The 15,830-nt window shown below is 43.4% G+C and overlaps 1 protein-coding gene across 2 annotated transcripts; it reads right to left on the reverse strand.

Moving 5' to 3' along the window:
• Nucleotides 1-2: 2 nt before the first annotated feature.
• Nucleotides 3-15,794, reverse strand: LOC307021247 (regulator of nonsense transcripts 1). 2 transcript variants are annotated; one of them, XM_079653196.1, is made up of 24 exons: nt 15,382-15,794; nt 14,877-15,019; nt 14,085-14,174; nt 13,451-13,618; nt 11,821-12,001; nt 11,441-11,602; nt 11,096-11,183; nt 10,715-10,813; nt 10,446-10,554; nt 10,161-10,320; nt 9,623-9,741; nt 9,356-9,520; nt 7,708-7,822; nt 7,246-7,389; nt 5,886-6,099; nt 5,680-5,797; nt 5,100-5,256; nt 4,753-4,895; nt 4,321-4,495; nt 4,059-4,140; nt 3,755-3,916; nt 3,429-3,649; nt 2,861-2,983; nt 3-2,746 (listed from the first exon to the last, which is right to left on the reverse strand). In XM_079653196.1, exons 1-23 carry the CDS (start codon nt 15,550-15,552, stop codon nt 2,864-2,866), a joined length of 3,306 nt encoding a protein of 1,101 aa, XP_079509322.1. In that variant the 5' UTR covers nt 15,553-15,794; the 3' UTR covers nt 3-2,746; nt 2,861-2,863. The 2 variants fall into 2 exon arrangements, with proteins under 2 accessions (XP_079509322.1, XP_079509321.1); XM_079653195.1 differs by having other exon boundaries at nt 10,446-10,557.
• Between the last annotated feature and the right edge of the window lie 36 nt (nt 15,795-15,830).

Consider the following 15,830-nt stretch of genomic DNA (forward strand, 5'->3'; position numbering starts at 1 on the left):
ACTCAAGTCGACAGCCTTTATTGATTCAGGTAAACAAGGAACCACCATGTGATGAAACTTCACTGCAAGACGTTTCAAATAGATATCAACATCACATTGCCTGATGACAGAATCAAGGGATTGGATGCAAATGTTTAACAACTACTGAATTACTTCAATGATCACTCTACATGTTGAAATTCATCATGGCTCAGAAGATAAGGAAACACCAAAGCAATAATATTAGGGCAGCAGGTTCTTAAAGCTATTACATGTTAGGATTCAAAGGAACGGATCGATCTGTGACATTAAAGAGATTCAAACACAATTTCTAAGTCAATTAAACATGGCCACATCTACTAGCGACATGATTGTCTGCTGAAATAAGAAGCAGGTGAGAAACACTGGAGTACATTCTTACTGTGTTTAACAACAACAAATAAAATACATCTTTCCTGGAAGAGTTACAAAACTACAATCTCTCAGACATAGAGGAGAAGATACAAAACTTATGAAAAGGGAACAGAGTTCGCCTCATTCCTTTTGTCAGCAAACAGATCTTAGTAAAACTACACAACGGCTAAATATCCAACTGAACAAAACATGACACACACAGGGAGACTCCTGACTAAAGAAACGTTTGGATCAGGTTCAGTGTTCCAGGAAGAGGGTTAGGATCAACATAAATCTGGAGAGGAACTCTACAAGGAATACATAAAGCAGGCGATACAGTTTCGCACAAATCACAAGTCCACAGAAAGAAAAGTAAATTCTACCAGCTTTCGTTTTTTACAAGAGAAGGAAGGTGGCTTCTTTATATGCCCATCCTTTGAGAATTTACCTGGCTGCTAAAACAACTGACCTCCTATTTACCTGGCCTGATTTTATTACAAAAATAAAAATACAACAAGTCCTTTCCTGAGGGTTTCCTCAGCCCTCTGATGCCTGGAAGGTTTGTTTGCTGGTAGTTTGATTTTAACTACATTCATGCTTGTGCTGCAGCTGTTTATATGAAGGTGATTTATTAGAGGCACTGATTCAGGTTCTCACTCACATGTTTGTTCTCACCATCTTATCAGTACTGATGGCATGTGCACTGTGACTAGGGTCTAGTCATGTTTTTATTCACACATTAACTAAAGATCTTTCAGATTACATTAATATTTAAATTATGTATTACACAATTACCAATGATAATTCACTCGTTACATGTGTGTGGCTTAGCAATATGGCCATCAGCCTGACTATATTGCTTGTTATGTGAACAATATTCACAAAAATCTAAATGCTGTGATTTATTTGTATTTAAAACAATGGGTTTACAAGTTACCTAATCTATATGGACAGAAGAGTCCGAAAGTAATGTTTCAATCAGCATTCTCAACCCCTGAAAATAACCTCAGCTAGTCTTCCAGATGTGGAAACTCACATTTCCTTTCCCTCAGCCACCTTCCTTTTCTACTCCCTACCTGTGGTGGATTGATTGCCACGGCCGCCTGTAAGCATCAACTACCATCATCCCTCTCTCCCCCTCGTTTGGTTTCTTTCACCTCAAGCAGGGATATTTCTGATGAGTGTGGACAGCCCACAACCCCCTGAGGAATCTATCAACGCAAAGCTTTCAAGCGTTTGCCAATCTAAGCGTACACACAGTGTTTTCAAAAAGACATCTGGTCATGAAGCACAGCAGGACATCAACAACGCCTGCTTTCAAAAGATTCAAATAAGGAAAAGCCTTTTGCTGAAACATCAAATGACATTGAGTCGAATATTCAATGCTGGTCATGTTTGATAGTTTCGATGACCTTTTTGCAATTTTGTGCTCTGTGATAAGAAAGGTACTTCAGAGAAGAAAAAACTGTCCCATGATGATCGCGATACCGGTGGGATTCGCTTGTCATGCCTTGAAAAAACAGTCTGAAATCCCCGTGCCACTGCACCACTGACGCGTGGTCACAAACCAGCTGTCAAAGACCTTGTGAAAGAGCCAGTGGTTCTCAAGGCAAGTGAAAGGTATTTCAATTCAAGGCTCTTTAATCTCAGACTCAAACACAGAAACCGTGTTTATATTTCCTCTCCGAGAGGGTGTCGACTGCTGCTTCCTTCTGAGGCTGCTGAGGCTTTAGGGCCCACTGGAAGAGTGTTGGTGCCCCTCTCCTCCCATGGTAAACCACATTTCAGAGATTCAGGTGGATAAACCAACTGACTTTTAGCACTGGGATTTTGTGTTTCCTGTTCGATGGCTTTCTGTTTTCGAGCCCCCTGCAAAGTTTGGAGAACAAGTTCTTCAAATTCGGCTAGAAAGCGTCGATCCCCACCTGGAGATCAGATGGCTTTCCTACACTTCCTGGAGGCTGTGGGTTGAAGGGGTAGGCTGGATTATTTTATTGGGAATTGAACCTCATTTGGATTCCCACGAGAGACCGCTGAGATCTCCGCTCCGTTTCCCTCAGCAGCCCGACCACATGCCGCCATCTTCTCGACTCCACTCCTTCACACTGCACGGGCATCGGCCCCCGCCTCTTGCTTGTTCACTCGGCCTCTCTCGCCGTCTCCATGCCCGTCTGTTCGTGCTCTCTACGTCTTCCACCCTCTTATCTCTCTCGCTGGTCATTGGTTTGGTTTCGCTATCCCGTCGCTTTCACTCGGTGGTGCTTCGGTTGTAGCAGAGGAAAACAGGTATCCATTTTATGTTTTTATTATTTCCCAGATTAAAAAGCTGATGAACTAAGCTCAGCTCAAGCCTAGCTCCCTTCTTTAAAGATACCTGCAAGACACAAAACAGGCTTATAATCTTTTGTCCACACCACAAAAGGTGATTTTGAAAATAACTTTATATTTAACACAAGAGCTGAACAAAGACTATATCTCATGTACTTACACTCTAGTACTGTGACAGTCCAGTCACCCCACCATGCTGGTATGCACGTTCACCCTGGTAAGTAGAGTCCTGGGACAAAGCCACGTCGATCTGGGACTTGAACTCATCGCCTAGGTAGCTGTCCTGGAAACGGGAGGACAAAAGCATCATTGCAGACAGAATTGCCTTCATCAGTGAGATCTAAGGCACTAACTATTCATTTCTTGTAATGCAAAACAATATATATGATTTAATATAAATGTGTATTATTCTTATTATTACCTTATACATTTCTAGATCAATATGACCAGTGCAACCAAACTATAATAAACACTCAATATTAAATCAAATTCAATACAGCAAAAGTCTCCAAGAGGCTGGAAAATAACTGTCATATATTCCTGTATAGGTACAGTATGTTCTTTCAAAATAAAGTTTATAATAAGAAAGTGATAATTCACTAAGTGAAAACGAACTGCATTTTCCTAAACTAAATAAACGAAAACATGTCTGACGTGTGAAATCAATAAAAAAAAAGATTGACGTAACTCATCCTGAGCATGTCATAAACGTGGCAATGAGGTGTTACCTGGGAGAGCTCCGGCTGGGAGAGGCCAGGCTGGCTCATCTGAGAGGGCTGGCTCATGTTGATGTAGCCCTGAGTCAGCGGCCCCTGGGAGAAGGGCTGGGAGGCCCCGTCCTGGCTGGCCTGGCTGTTTGGTCCGTTACCCTGACTGGCCCCCTGGTGGGCCGACCCGCGGACCCTCTGCCGCCCGCCACGTCCAGGCTTACCCTTCATCGCTCCACGACCTGGGGGAAAAAAGAAAGAAAATAAGACAGGTGTCGAAACAGGCCCTGTACCTTGCGACTAACCCCTTTCATAGCAAAGAGGGCCATCTCAGTGCTGCACTGTACCTGCAGCAGGGCCGTTGGTCTGCCCCAGGTAACTGGGCGGAGGCATTGGGGGCATCACCAGGTTGAAGGGAATGGGAATATTCATAGCCATGTGACCGGGTCCTGCCCCAATCATCCCAATCTGGTCGTGAGTTTGAAAGTACATGTTGGACGGACGTCCGCCTGAAAGAAAGCATACAGGACAAGACTCATGTCAGCTTTTTTTACAAAGTTAACCAGGCTAGTCCAGTATTGTTTTTCTGGACTGTTATGCAGCCTGTTGATAAAAAAACCACAATTGAATAATCCTCTAATAAATAAATACCGGCATTGCTGCGGTCGTAGGCGGAGCCTGGGATGAGGGCCTCGCGGGCGTCGTACATTGCAGTGCTCATAAAACGTCCGCCCTGGAGATAACCAGACAATGTCAATTTGATACAGTTGCATAATACTCAGATGCAGTGCTTCAAATAACATTTATTTTTAACAAGAGTCCAAATACATGTCTTCAATTGGCTTGTTTTGTCTTGTGACATTGTTTGCCTCAAAACAGCATGGGTGCACAAGCATTACTCTGTTCTACTCACAGGGTTGATGGTGTTCACCAGCTTGCGGGGCTTGCTGAACTGCATGAGGCTCTCCCTCAGGTTGTTGAGGGGTCCCTCCACCAGGACTTTCTGCTCTTTGTAGTTGTTCAGCAGGTTGTTCCACAGCGGCTGCTTGGAGAGGGCCTTGGGGTTTCCCACGATGATCACACCGTACCTTTATTTATAAAAACACACAGACAGCTGTTCAGGGATGGGAAACACATTTTGTTTTTAACTGCACTTGTTGTAGTGTGGATACTGTGGGTGCTCACAATCCAATTCATAAAAAAAGTCATAAGAAGATTTTTCCACAGAACGGTTGTCGAAATTCTCTGATCAACCCCTACTAACCTTCTACGTGGAACATCTGAATCAAACACTCATTAGCTGGCTGCGTGCTGTGCCATAAGGATCTATTGTGAAGGTTCTTACTTGGCTCTGGTCAGCGCCACGTTGAGACGACGCGGGTCATTCAGGAAGCCGATGCCCTGGTGCTCGTTGGCACGCACACAAGACAGGATGATGAAGTCCTTCTCTCTGCCCTGGAAGGCGTCCACACTGGCAATTTCCACTTGCTATAGAAGGATAGGAGAAGAGGAAGATCAGGGAGAGATTGCACAGGTAAAACAAAGGAAGAGATTTTATAAAACACCACAGGACAACTTTACTGATGATCATTTATGTGTCCCAATCATTTGAATGTATTGACAGCTCACGAAAGTACAAAGGATGACATTAAGTACATCTCTGATCTAGAGTGTCTCAGATGCTTGTGCTACCTGATAGAGTTTGGTGTGCAGGGAGCCGCTGAACTGCATGTACTGGACCAGGTAGGAGCGCTGACCCTCGTACGGGGTGATGATGCCGATTTGGTCAGGTTTGGCTCCAGCCTTCAGCAGCCTGGTGGTGATCTTCTCTACATTGGCAGCCTCCGTCCTTTAAAAAGATCAGCATCAGTGAAAAACTGTACTGCTCAGCCCTGGGACACTACATCCTAAGTTCATTGGAATAGTAAATGTTGTTGTAAGGATGAGGATTCTTTGACTTGCCAAAGCTAAAACACAAACAAAAATAACATGCACTGCACTGGTTTTAATATTGCTTGTCTGGAAGTCTGGCCCCCCTTCAACAAGGTCCATTTCAAGACTTTTGGAAGAAACTCCTCTTTCAGTGTTCTCTGGAGGTGATCCAAGCATTTCATTTTGATCATGTTGGACAGGAAGAGGCTTTCTTCACCATCGACATATACAATAGCACCCTCTAGTGTTTGGCAACCCTCTTTTCAATACACTTAGTATATTTTGAATTATTTATTTAGTTAAATTATGCAAAGTAACCCTAGTAAATGTGTGATGTTACCTGTTAAGGTAGGAGGTTCCGGAGCTGGCAATCTCCTCCTGACCCTGAGTCACGTAGAAGAACATGGGTTTGTCGGGCTGTGGCCACTGGAAGTCGAACCCCTTCTTGATGCGGTCAGCTGAAGAGAGCATGATGATTTCATTACATTAAAGTCTTTGAACATGCCGATGTAATAACCACAGGGGAAATAAATGTGGTGAACAAACCTGCAGTGACTCCGTTCTGCAGAGAGCCCTCATAGAAGATGTTGGAGGGGAAGGCGCTGAGAGCAGGGTGCATGCGGTACTGGACCTGCAGGCGGATGGGCCGGATCCCCAGGACCACCAGGCGCTCAAACAGGGACTGGGACAGACCTGCTTTGGCTGCTTTCTTACACATCACCACGGGACCGAGCTGGCAGTGATCACCCACCAGAATGAGCTGGGAGGAGGAAGCATATCATTCAAATAGTCATTTATCCATATCATTATATTGACATGTTTAAGGCAAAGCGGAAAGTCAGAAGATTTGTATTCACAGGAGCTCAATTGCTAAATTCATGGAAAGGTCTTGATAACAGTCAGTTACACTTTCACACCGGAGTACTTTTCCCCCCGAACTAGGTCGATAAGATTTGGTTTCACAGCAAAAAGGATCTGGAACTAGTCCCTGGTTCACGCAAACCTTTTCACCCCCAGATCGTCCCTGCTAGCGAGGTAGTACTTTCCTGAGGAGGAAATGGCTTGTGGTGGTGTCAAGCCCCCAGGAAGTGCACCGGACTCTGTGCCCAACATTCGTTGTTTCCAAACGGCTGTACTGCAACTTCCGTATCAGTCTGTGACGTCACTGGGCCCAGAAAGACTTTTTCCCCATTGACTAACATGGGGAAATACAGATCATTTTTAAAAGACTAAATAAACTACTCAGTATGAACTATTTTATAGCCCTTATTAGAATCATTCGGTCCTTAAAGTTGTAAAATGTACTAAAAGCCGAATCTAGATTTATTTTCTCTCCATTCATTCTATTGAGCCGAGAGTGGGCGCTCGGGGGGAGGGGCTTAAGTGGCAACTCAACTGAGCATGCTCTATGAGCGCACATACGGGTATTTCTGCTCTGAAAGCCAGGCATGCTGGGTAATCTGTGAGGTTTCGCTCTCTCAAAAGTTGGGCCATTTTGCCTTCATGCGCCAATGAGCAGCTCTCATAGGAAAGAACGAGACCCCGCCTCCGAGGCTGTATCCTGTTCTTATTATACATCCATGGGGTGTGTCGGCCACACTAACAATTTCTGATTGGCTGGCGAATTGCAAACCACGCCCCGTGAAACTCTGAAAAGTTTTGTGAACCCGAAGCAGAAGAAGAAGAAGTGACTTCAGAGGCCTCATTTGCCTAATCCTCCCTCAGGGACTTATTCCGGTGAGAACGTGATCTACTAGGACAGATTGAGGGACTAAAGAGTTCAGGGGGAACAAGTACCGGCTAACTACTTGGTGTGAAAGCAGCTCTTGAAGCTGCTCAGTAAACCAACAGTAGGATTTTCTGGCCCCAAGCTTTGTGAACAAGTTGTTTCTAATGGTTTGTTTACCTGCTTGGCTCCAAGCACCACGGGCACCATGCACTCTGGCTCGGTGGCCTGGGTGCTCTCATCAATCAGGATGGAGCGGAACTGCATTTTGGCCAGACGAGGGTCTCCAGCGCCGACGCAGGTACAGCAGATAACATCAGCATTCTGGACAACAAAAAGGAAGTTACAATTATTTAATAGGAGTCTTGATACAGTGGTGAAAAACAAAAGGGTCTCCTCCTGTGATTAATTCCATATTGATATTAATAGCACAGGTCCTTCCTGGTTACCAAAACATTCGCTACTAGGATGCCTCTTAATAGCACTTAGTAATTCTGATGGTTCCAACTGTTCTGTAAATGCTGTTTTTGCTTAGCAGAAAGTAGATGTTGTATAAGCAGTGTCTGAAAAGCAGTAGCCGGTCTCTAAGCCGAGTTTCAACCTGAGGCTGTTTTGGATTAACCATTTAAAGCTCCTCCTCACCATGAGCAGCTCCCTCTCAGCGGTGCGCTTCAGAGCCCTGTAACGCTTCTCATCGGCAGACGACAGCTCACCGGTCTCATCCTTCAGCTGCTGAAGTTTCTGAAGCTCCGGCATACTAGGGAGACAAGGACACATCGGGGTGACTACAGAAAGCAGACATTAAAATCGTACACTAATGAACATACTCAATTATTCTATAGATCTGGTGGAGGAGCTTTCAAAGTTTAAAAACCCTGCCCTAGCCAGCTTTGGAAGTTGAGTTCTGTAGACAGGAAGGATTATGTTGCCATGAAGTCAGTTTATGAGCTGCAGGCTGCAACTTGAGCTCCATTATTTCATGTGTGAAAAGTATGCTGAACTATCTGCTTTCATTTCTTGTTAGCAATTTACAAATAGATGTACATACAACTATTGTTGTCTTACTTCAACTTGAGAAAAGCTTAAAATCATAATGATTTTCAGACAGGTGTTTTTGGTTCTATTTCTAAACTGATTTATGTACACAGGGTATTGCAGAACCTTAATGTTCTCCCTGAGTAGCGAGACACAGCTAGTGCCTATTGGTGACCAGACCAAACTACATATACACATTTTCTGTTGTGTGTAAGGTAATGATACACCTTATGCATTATCATTGCCTCACGTCTCTCCCTCCCATTCACTGTTCCATGCCCCCCCGCGGGGGCACAATCAGTTTCAGATTTGGACCTCAAAAGAAACCAGCACCCGACCTTTTCTCAGTTTCCAAAATCCCCAGTAAATGAAATCAAGATCACTGTAACCAATTTCAAATCTTGTTTGTCCTTTTTGGCACATACATTTATTGAATATGAGAAAGAGAACTTAGTGAAATTCAAGGTCAAAGTGACAAACAAAATATACATATATAAATATGGAGGTGGCCGGTGAGGTATGAAATGAGTACCGTAATTTTCGGACTATAAGCCGCGCCTTTTTCCCCATTTTTCGACGCTGCGGCTTATATAACGGTGCGGCTAATCTATGGATTTTTACAGCTAACGGCCAACACCTTTAACTCTATGGGCTCTATGGCCGGTCCGCGCCCCCCACCTTCCAGCAGGAAAAGCTGGAGGCCGGAAAAGAGTGAGACAGGTAGCGCGCAAAAGTAAAAGTGGAACCGAGAGTGGTACGAGAGACAGAAAGAGAGCAAAACAGACAGACATTACGAGAGCGAGACAGTTTGTCCCCGTACCACTGGTTGAAAACCACTGCTGTAGATCACTGCCGGTACCTGCGCTGGGAGCGCACTGTTTAAGTTTGAAAGTTGAAAAGTGTGTGTGTCTGAAACGCTATGTGATACAGTACAGTTTACACAGCACATGTTCTGTAGCTACTATTGCACTAAATGCTAACACTTGAATACGTTATGCAAATATGCAACTTGTTTGTTGAAATGTTAATAAATGGGAGCTTCCTAAAACAGCCATCTCTTTCCCGACAATCCCGTTCTGTGCACGAACCCTTACATATGGTAATTAAACATTAAAACACCTGCGGCTTATAGTCCAGTGCGGCTTATATATGTACACATCATTCAATTTAGCTGCTGCGGCTTATATTCAGGTGCGCCTTATAGTCCGAAAATTACGGTATTTGTACACAGTCAATTTCCCTACATGCCACTGACCTGTCCATGTTGCTGATCTGGTTGTGCAGAGCCAGGAAGGAGACTGGTGACTCGATGGCCTCCCTGCTCTTGGCACACAGCCTGACGACCTTCAGTCCAGTCTTGTCAATCTTCTCAGTCAACTGATCCACAGCAATGTTACTGGGAGCACAAACCAGAACTGGTCTGCAAACAAACACACATACAAACCATAGAGTTAGGACAGGAAAAGTAAAGTACAACACAGGTCCCTTTAAGCGTCTCCATATGCAAGTCTCTGTGTCTTACCCGTTGCCCTGTCGGGACAGGTGGTAGACGATAGTGGCAGAGGTGACCGTCTTCCCAGTGCCAGGAGGACCCTGGATCAGACTGAGAGGCCTCTGCAGCACCGTCTTCACAGCGTACACCTGAACATACATTGATCAGACAAAACAAGAGGATTTAGTCAAGTGTTAACTGTTGCAAATAAAGATCAAAATTAAACTTAAAATTAAACTAAAACAGATTACATTTTCTATCCGCTTTAATAAAGTATTGCACACAAACTACCTTTGTTTATCAAATAACAATTAGATAAGTTAAATAAAGCAATCGGTTGGGTCAATGCTGTGATATGTTGTTATAATATCAGCTACAACATCAAATTCCTTTGCACAAATCAGTATCACTCTGCTGCCAGAAAAATAAAAAGGGCCTGCTACACGTGGAGATATTGCTTAAGTCTTGACTCAACACAGTTCTGCCTGCTGGAATATCTTGAAGACCTTAGAAAATAATGACAAATGAATAGGAGGAATCACAGAGTAGGTGTTTTGTGAGGTCTGACCTGTGAGTGATTGAGGTCGGGCAGGCCCTGGGCAGTGAAGCGCTTTGGCAGCTGGCACTTGATGGTCACATCCTCCACCTCGTGGCCCAGCAGTTTGTGGTAAATGTAACCAGACACGGAGGTCTCGTCAACCGCAAACGTCTTCAGGGCGCTCTGCATCCTGCAGAAACACAAATGTGAGTCACTAACTAATCCATCACTGCACATCTGATGGTGAAGAGGGTAAACAATGAAAACAATTAAGCTCCCTGTATTATTTGTGGGATGGAAAAAAATAACACCTACCTGTCAAAGGATGTGGACTTCCACACAAAGTCCACCTGGAAGTTGTGTGGGATTTCCACAGGTGCTCCAACACTGCTCCTCAGCTCAATGGCAATTTCATCTCCATAGTCTTCAAACACAAGCCGTTAAGGAAGTACATTTGATGTTTTCTATACTAGTCCAGCTTTATAGATAATGCCGTACCTTGCCATTAGGGACTAGTGCTAATGGAATGAGCCGGACACTGTAATGCAATAGATGATGAAACTGATAAAAGGTGTAAAGGATACTGTCAGGGACTTTGATGACATGACCAATGCCTTTCCACAGCGGGGCCAGGTCTCCCTTGTACCGCAAGCAGATCTCGTCACCTTGCATCAGCCGCATATCTGGGAGTGATATAAAGACACAAGTTAGCTACCTGTCTATGCCCCAAAGGACTCACAAATAAACTAAGGAGGATGGGCTGTGATCATAAACAAAATTATACAGTACCGCGCACACACAAAGACCCACTACAAAAACAGAGGCAAAAACAAAACAAAGCACACATGCCACCAAAATATGGAGGGTCTGGGAGGTGGCGTGCAATTCTCAGGACTGAATGAGGATGGGTGGGGCTCTATCTGTACCACAGAACCACTGGGAGGAAGTAAAGCTCGTAGAATTACCACCTGAGTCCGTCTTGGGCAGTGTGAAATAGGCAATCCGCTTTTTATTCAGCCCCAGGTCCCACCTGACTGTTATATTATCTTGAGTCTGCAAAGGAGAAAATAAAAGCATACATATAAAATCAACAAAAGAACAGGTAAAAGGCATTCATTCTGTAACCCTATAGACACGCAAAAAAATGATGTGTTTAAACTAAATGCGTCCACCAGAAACACGTGTCATTGCAGTCAATGTTTTTATTTCATCTGAAAAACTGCACTTCACATAAAATCATGGACACTTAAGGAAGAGAAACACTAGTATATGATTTGAAAGGTTCGCAATTACAAGTGCCGTTCAGGTACCTGGGACTCCTTAAGCTTCTTGTCATAGTCAGCCTCCAGTTTGACCAAAGGGCCAAAGATGTTTTGGTACTGGTAGGCGTCCTCATAGCGTAGCAGCACATGCTGGGGCTCCTCGTCCACTCCAGGCTTCTCCAGGTCTTCCAAGGTGGCAGTGGGGTTGTCCTGGGAGGAAACAAAGTCAAAACAAACAGTGATCAATGTTCATAAAAGGTTCTCAACCTTTTATTCCATTCACTGTATAGTAGCAAAAGCCTTTAAAACAGCGATGCTTAAAGACCTTAAGTTTGTGCTTGCCACTTCAATTTAAAAAAGTTCTGGCAGCGATTTTCCTCTGAATATGCAACCCGGGAGAAAAAGCCTCTAGCCTGTCAGCTGTGTACCTTCCAGAGCTCCTCCAACTTGTTGATCTGCTGGGCAGTGATCTGACGGGCGCGAAGCTGCTCCTGCTCCGATGGGATCTTTACCAGCCAGGACAGGAAGCAGCGGTCCTGGATCAGGGGCTGCCACTGTGAGCTGTCCCAGTTGATGTCCTTCAGACTACTCTGGCTGGCACAGGGCTGCCTGCATAAAGAAACACGCTTAATACAGACAGAAACTTAGCCAGTGTGTAAGGGGCTTTTACAGTTATTGGATTAATCTTCCTGCCATAAATTGATTTCTCACAGTACTTATAACTGCATTTCCACATGCCACCATTTCTTAAAAATGTATTCCCACAGAGCAGTAAGAACCAAAAAAAAGCTCTTTAGACTAGGGATGGCCAGTGTATTTACTTTTTTAGGCTACATCAAGATAATTTGACGCTAGATGGGTTACATAACCCGTTCCTTTGGTAAAGCTAGGGGTGCACCGAATGGGTAATTCTTGGCCGAAACCGATACCGAAAATAGGAAACAGTTGGCCGAAAACCGAATGCCGAAAATGATTAATAGAAATATATATATATATATATATATATATATATATATATAATGTATACATTTTTTACCAATGTTGTTCAGCTACCTGATTATGGAAAAAGACATGATTATGGCAAAACTTAACTTAAATAATAATCACTATTATGGTTCCATAAAACATTTATTCAGCACTTTTGAATGCATACAGTACATTAATTCCAAGTCAAGTGCATTTTCTTTTCTCTGTAGGATAACTACAACAGAGTGCATCCAGAACAAAGCCAAGGTGCTTTAAAACTGCATAAACATCTAGGCCAGTAGGCCTACACCAAAATAGTGTAAATAAAGACTGTAACAGCCAGGACTTCAACAACAACAAATGCACCTATAAGTTTGGTAACCTAACGTGTTGTTGTGATGACGTAATCAAAACGCGGCGACAAGCACGGCGCGCGACCATGCTCGCGGCTGGCTCACAGCCAACATGTCTGCCGCTTGGAGATATTTCAAAATATCAGAGAAAGAGGCGCGGATTGCGATTTGTAAAACGTGTTCAGCTGACATTTCTCGAGGGGGTGTAACTGCAAAGACTTTCACCACTTCGGGATTACTCCACCACTTGAAATCAAAACACCCGGAATAATATGCGGAGTAGGATCAACGTAACCCTGTTTTCTGACATTCGGTGATATTTTTTAAAAGCCTTTTTAACTATTTTCGGCCGATAATCTTCGGTGGCCGAATATTTGGTGCATCCCTAGGTAAAGCTATGCAAGCGTTTACAACTCTTGTCCTCTGTGACACTCCCCGCCACCAATTGCTTTTTCTGGCTTAATCACAGCAAATAGAGGGCGAGCCCTATGAACGCGTGACTGAGTGATATAACTAAACATATCTTTAAAATGGCATTTGATGAGATATCAGTTTGAATAAATGAACAATGGGAAATGTGAGTTCACTCCGTAGAAAATATATAGATATACATTGTGTATAGCCACATACTGGATTTGTGGGCAGTTGTTACAGGAAAGTATATATATATATATATATATATATATATATATATATATATATATATATATATATATATATATGCACAAGCCGCAATTACCTGCACAAAAGAACCACCACAGAGTCAGCCTTGGCCGGGATAAAGCCCAGGAGGAAGACATTGCGACAGCCGCAGTTGTAACACTCCAGCACAGTCTCGCCCAGCGGCCCATCTTTATGCAGCGTCACCTCCTTGCATTTGGCTCTCACCAAGTGGTTCACAATGTGACTGGAAATCAAACAATGGAAAATATTTTAAAACTATTTGATCTCAGCCATATTTGCCCTGGTAATGTTGCTGCAAAAAAAGTATTGATAGATGCAAAATTGAACCTTTTGACCCACAGACCAGAAACAGGCGATTGGAAAGACTATTTTACAGTTTCAAACATACAATGATTTATTCTTTGCATGGTAATGTCAACAGCATATAGGACATAAACTTGGACCACACTTTTTTTCCCTAACAATGCACCTGGAATTAAAAGGTCTGCAAACATTACATTGCACAGATCTCTCTTTAAACACATTTACCAGAATATGTTTGGCAAAAGTCTGCCTATTTGTGATTTTGGTGATAACATTAAAACATTCTACATTTATCGTAATGTATGTTTTATAATTGAATACAATTCATCGGGGTGTTCAAATGGTAGTGTTTTTATGTCCATGTGAAGATGAATAGGACTACACACCTCCCAGATGTGTTACCACGTCCATTACAGAACCACTTCTTGCTGGTATTGCAGTACACCACGCACGCTGGATCATGAATACCACAGTAGCTGAAAAACAACAATTTACAAAGACAGAATCTGAAAAAATGCAGAATTAGATACGAGAATATTTGTAACCAAAAGCAAGGCATAGAGCAAAGCAAAAGGGGTAGGTCCTTGTTTGTAGCATGTCATAACAAATATTTCCATAGTAAACATTAAATTACATTTTATAAAGCTCTCTGTACTTAACTTCTAAAAGTCACATGTGTGGTATTTGATGTTGGAAAACGTAAAATGTATTAATACTACTAACCCAGTTATGTTTATGAACTTCAACACTATCTATTCCAAGGCTGGGAGATGATACATTTTCTAATTAATGTATAATGTAATGTACATGTAATGTCTGTTTTTGTATAAAGATAATAAATGTATTGATCACTTTTTAAAGCTAAACCCCTTTACTACGTGTATGAATGTATTTATGTTTGCTTACAGGATCATAACGTGAAGTTGTGGATCCTTTTCTGTTCAAGGGATTATGTGCCAGCATTGTACTTATTTAGTAATGATGTGGTCACTGCAGTTGCCAACACTTGTGCTGAGTGTTATTAACATGGATTGATCTGGGTTATGCCTTGTAGGTCGTGTGTAAGATAGGGAACCAAACAAAATATTAGAACTGTAATTACAGTATAAAAACAACACTCGTGTACTGAATTCACTTCCTCAGTAATAAAGCGACATCCTGACATGGAGTCAGTGTACCTGCATGCGTGCAGAGGCAGGTCTTTGGTGTAGTAAGAGTCTTCTTCATCTTCCTCAAAGTTGAGCTCGGCCAACAGCTGGCTTGCTTTGGCCACGGAGTCATCCACTCCACCGTTGTGAAGACCCTCATCAGGACCATTAACCTGTAGCACAGCACAAGCTTTACCAAACAAACTCAATGCTATACATTAGCAGCTAGCAGCTAGGATACATACTGTGTTGACACGCTGTCAATGCTCTTAATGCTTACAATTGGTCTTTAAAGTCACACCAGTATGCACAGTTTACTTAGAATAGTTCAAAACAGATATGATAAAACACCTAAGATTACTTTATGAGTTTATTTTTGCGGGCTTCTTAGCGAGCCGTGAGCTAACGGTTAAAGCTAAAGCTAGCTAACGTCCAATAATAGCGGGCTAGCATGCAGCGCTGGGTGAGCTAACTGCAGCTAACGTCGGTAAACCGCGCTTTATTGTTGCTTCCTGTGAAGACGAAAGCCACATACCTGGTTGTCCAGCTGGCTCTGGGTCTGGCCTTGAGTTTGCGTCTGGCTGGGAAGGGTAAAGTCGGTAAAGTCGTATTCTGAGCCCTGGGTGTCCGCTCCTAGCAGCTCTGTTTCCTCGGTGTCTAGGAAGGTGAGGGTCTGGGAGCTCGGCCCGTACGCCTCCACACTCATCTCGACTCTCAACTTTCGCTTTACTGAGCACTTTCCGGTGTTCGTCTCAAGATGAACACGATCCTCACAGTATTTGTTTTTATCGAAAACTGGTTAAGAAGCCGACGCACAGATTGTGAGTTTGAACAAAAACAAAAATGGAACCGATCAGAACCTCGAAAGCTCCAGCAGGTCCAACAGTAGAGACGGTGAGACGGTGACAGACTTCCCTGCGCCGCGCAACGCGTGACGTGCGCACTGTAGAGCCGATCGTTAATGGAGACCGAGCTCTCACTCTG

The sequence above is a fragment of the Notothenia rossii genome (genome assembly GCF_949606895.1).
Source record: "Notothenia rossii genome assembly, chromosome: 1".
Lineage (NCBI taxonomy): Eukaryota > Metazoa > Chordata > Actinopteri > Perciformes > Nototheniidae > Notothenia > Notothenia rossii.

Coding starts and splice junctions, on each gene's coding strand:
- LOC307021247 (XM_079653195.1), bottom strand. CDS start 15,552: ATGAGTGTGGAGGCGTACGGGCCGAGCTCCCAGACCCTCACCTTCCTA. Junction 14,175..14,876: donor CTGCCTCTGCACGCATGCAG/GTACACTGACTC, acceptor GTTGTTTTTCAG/CTACTGTGGTATTCATGATC. Junction 11,603..11,820: donor AGTTGGAGGAGCTCTGGAAG/GTACACAGCTGA, acceptor GTTTCCTCCCAG/GACAACCCCACTGCCACCTT.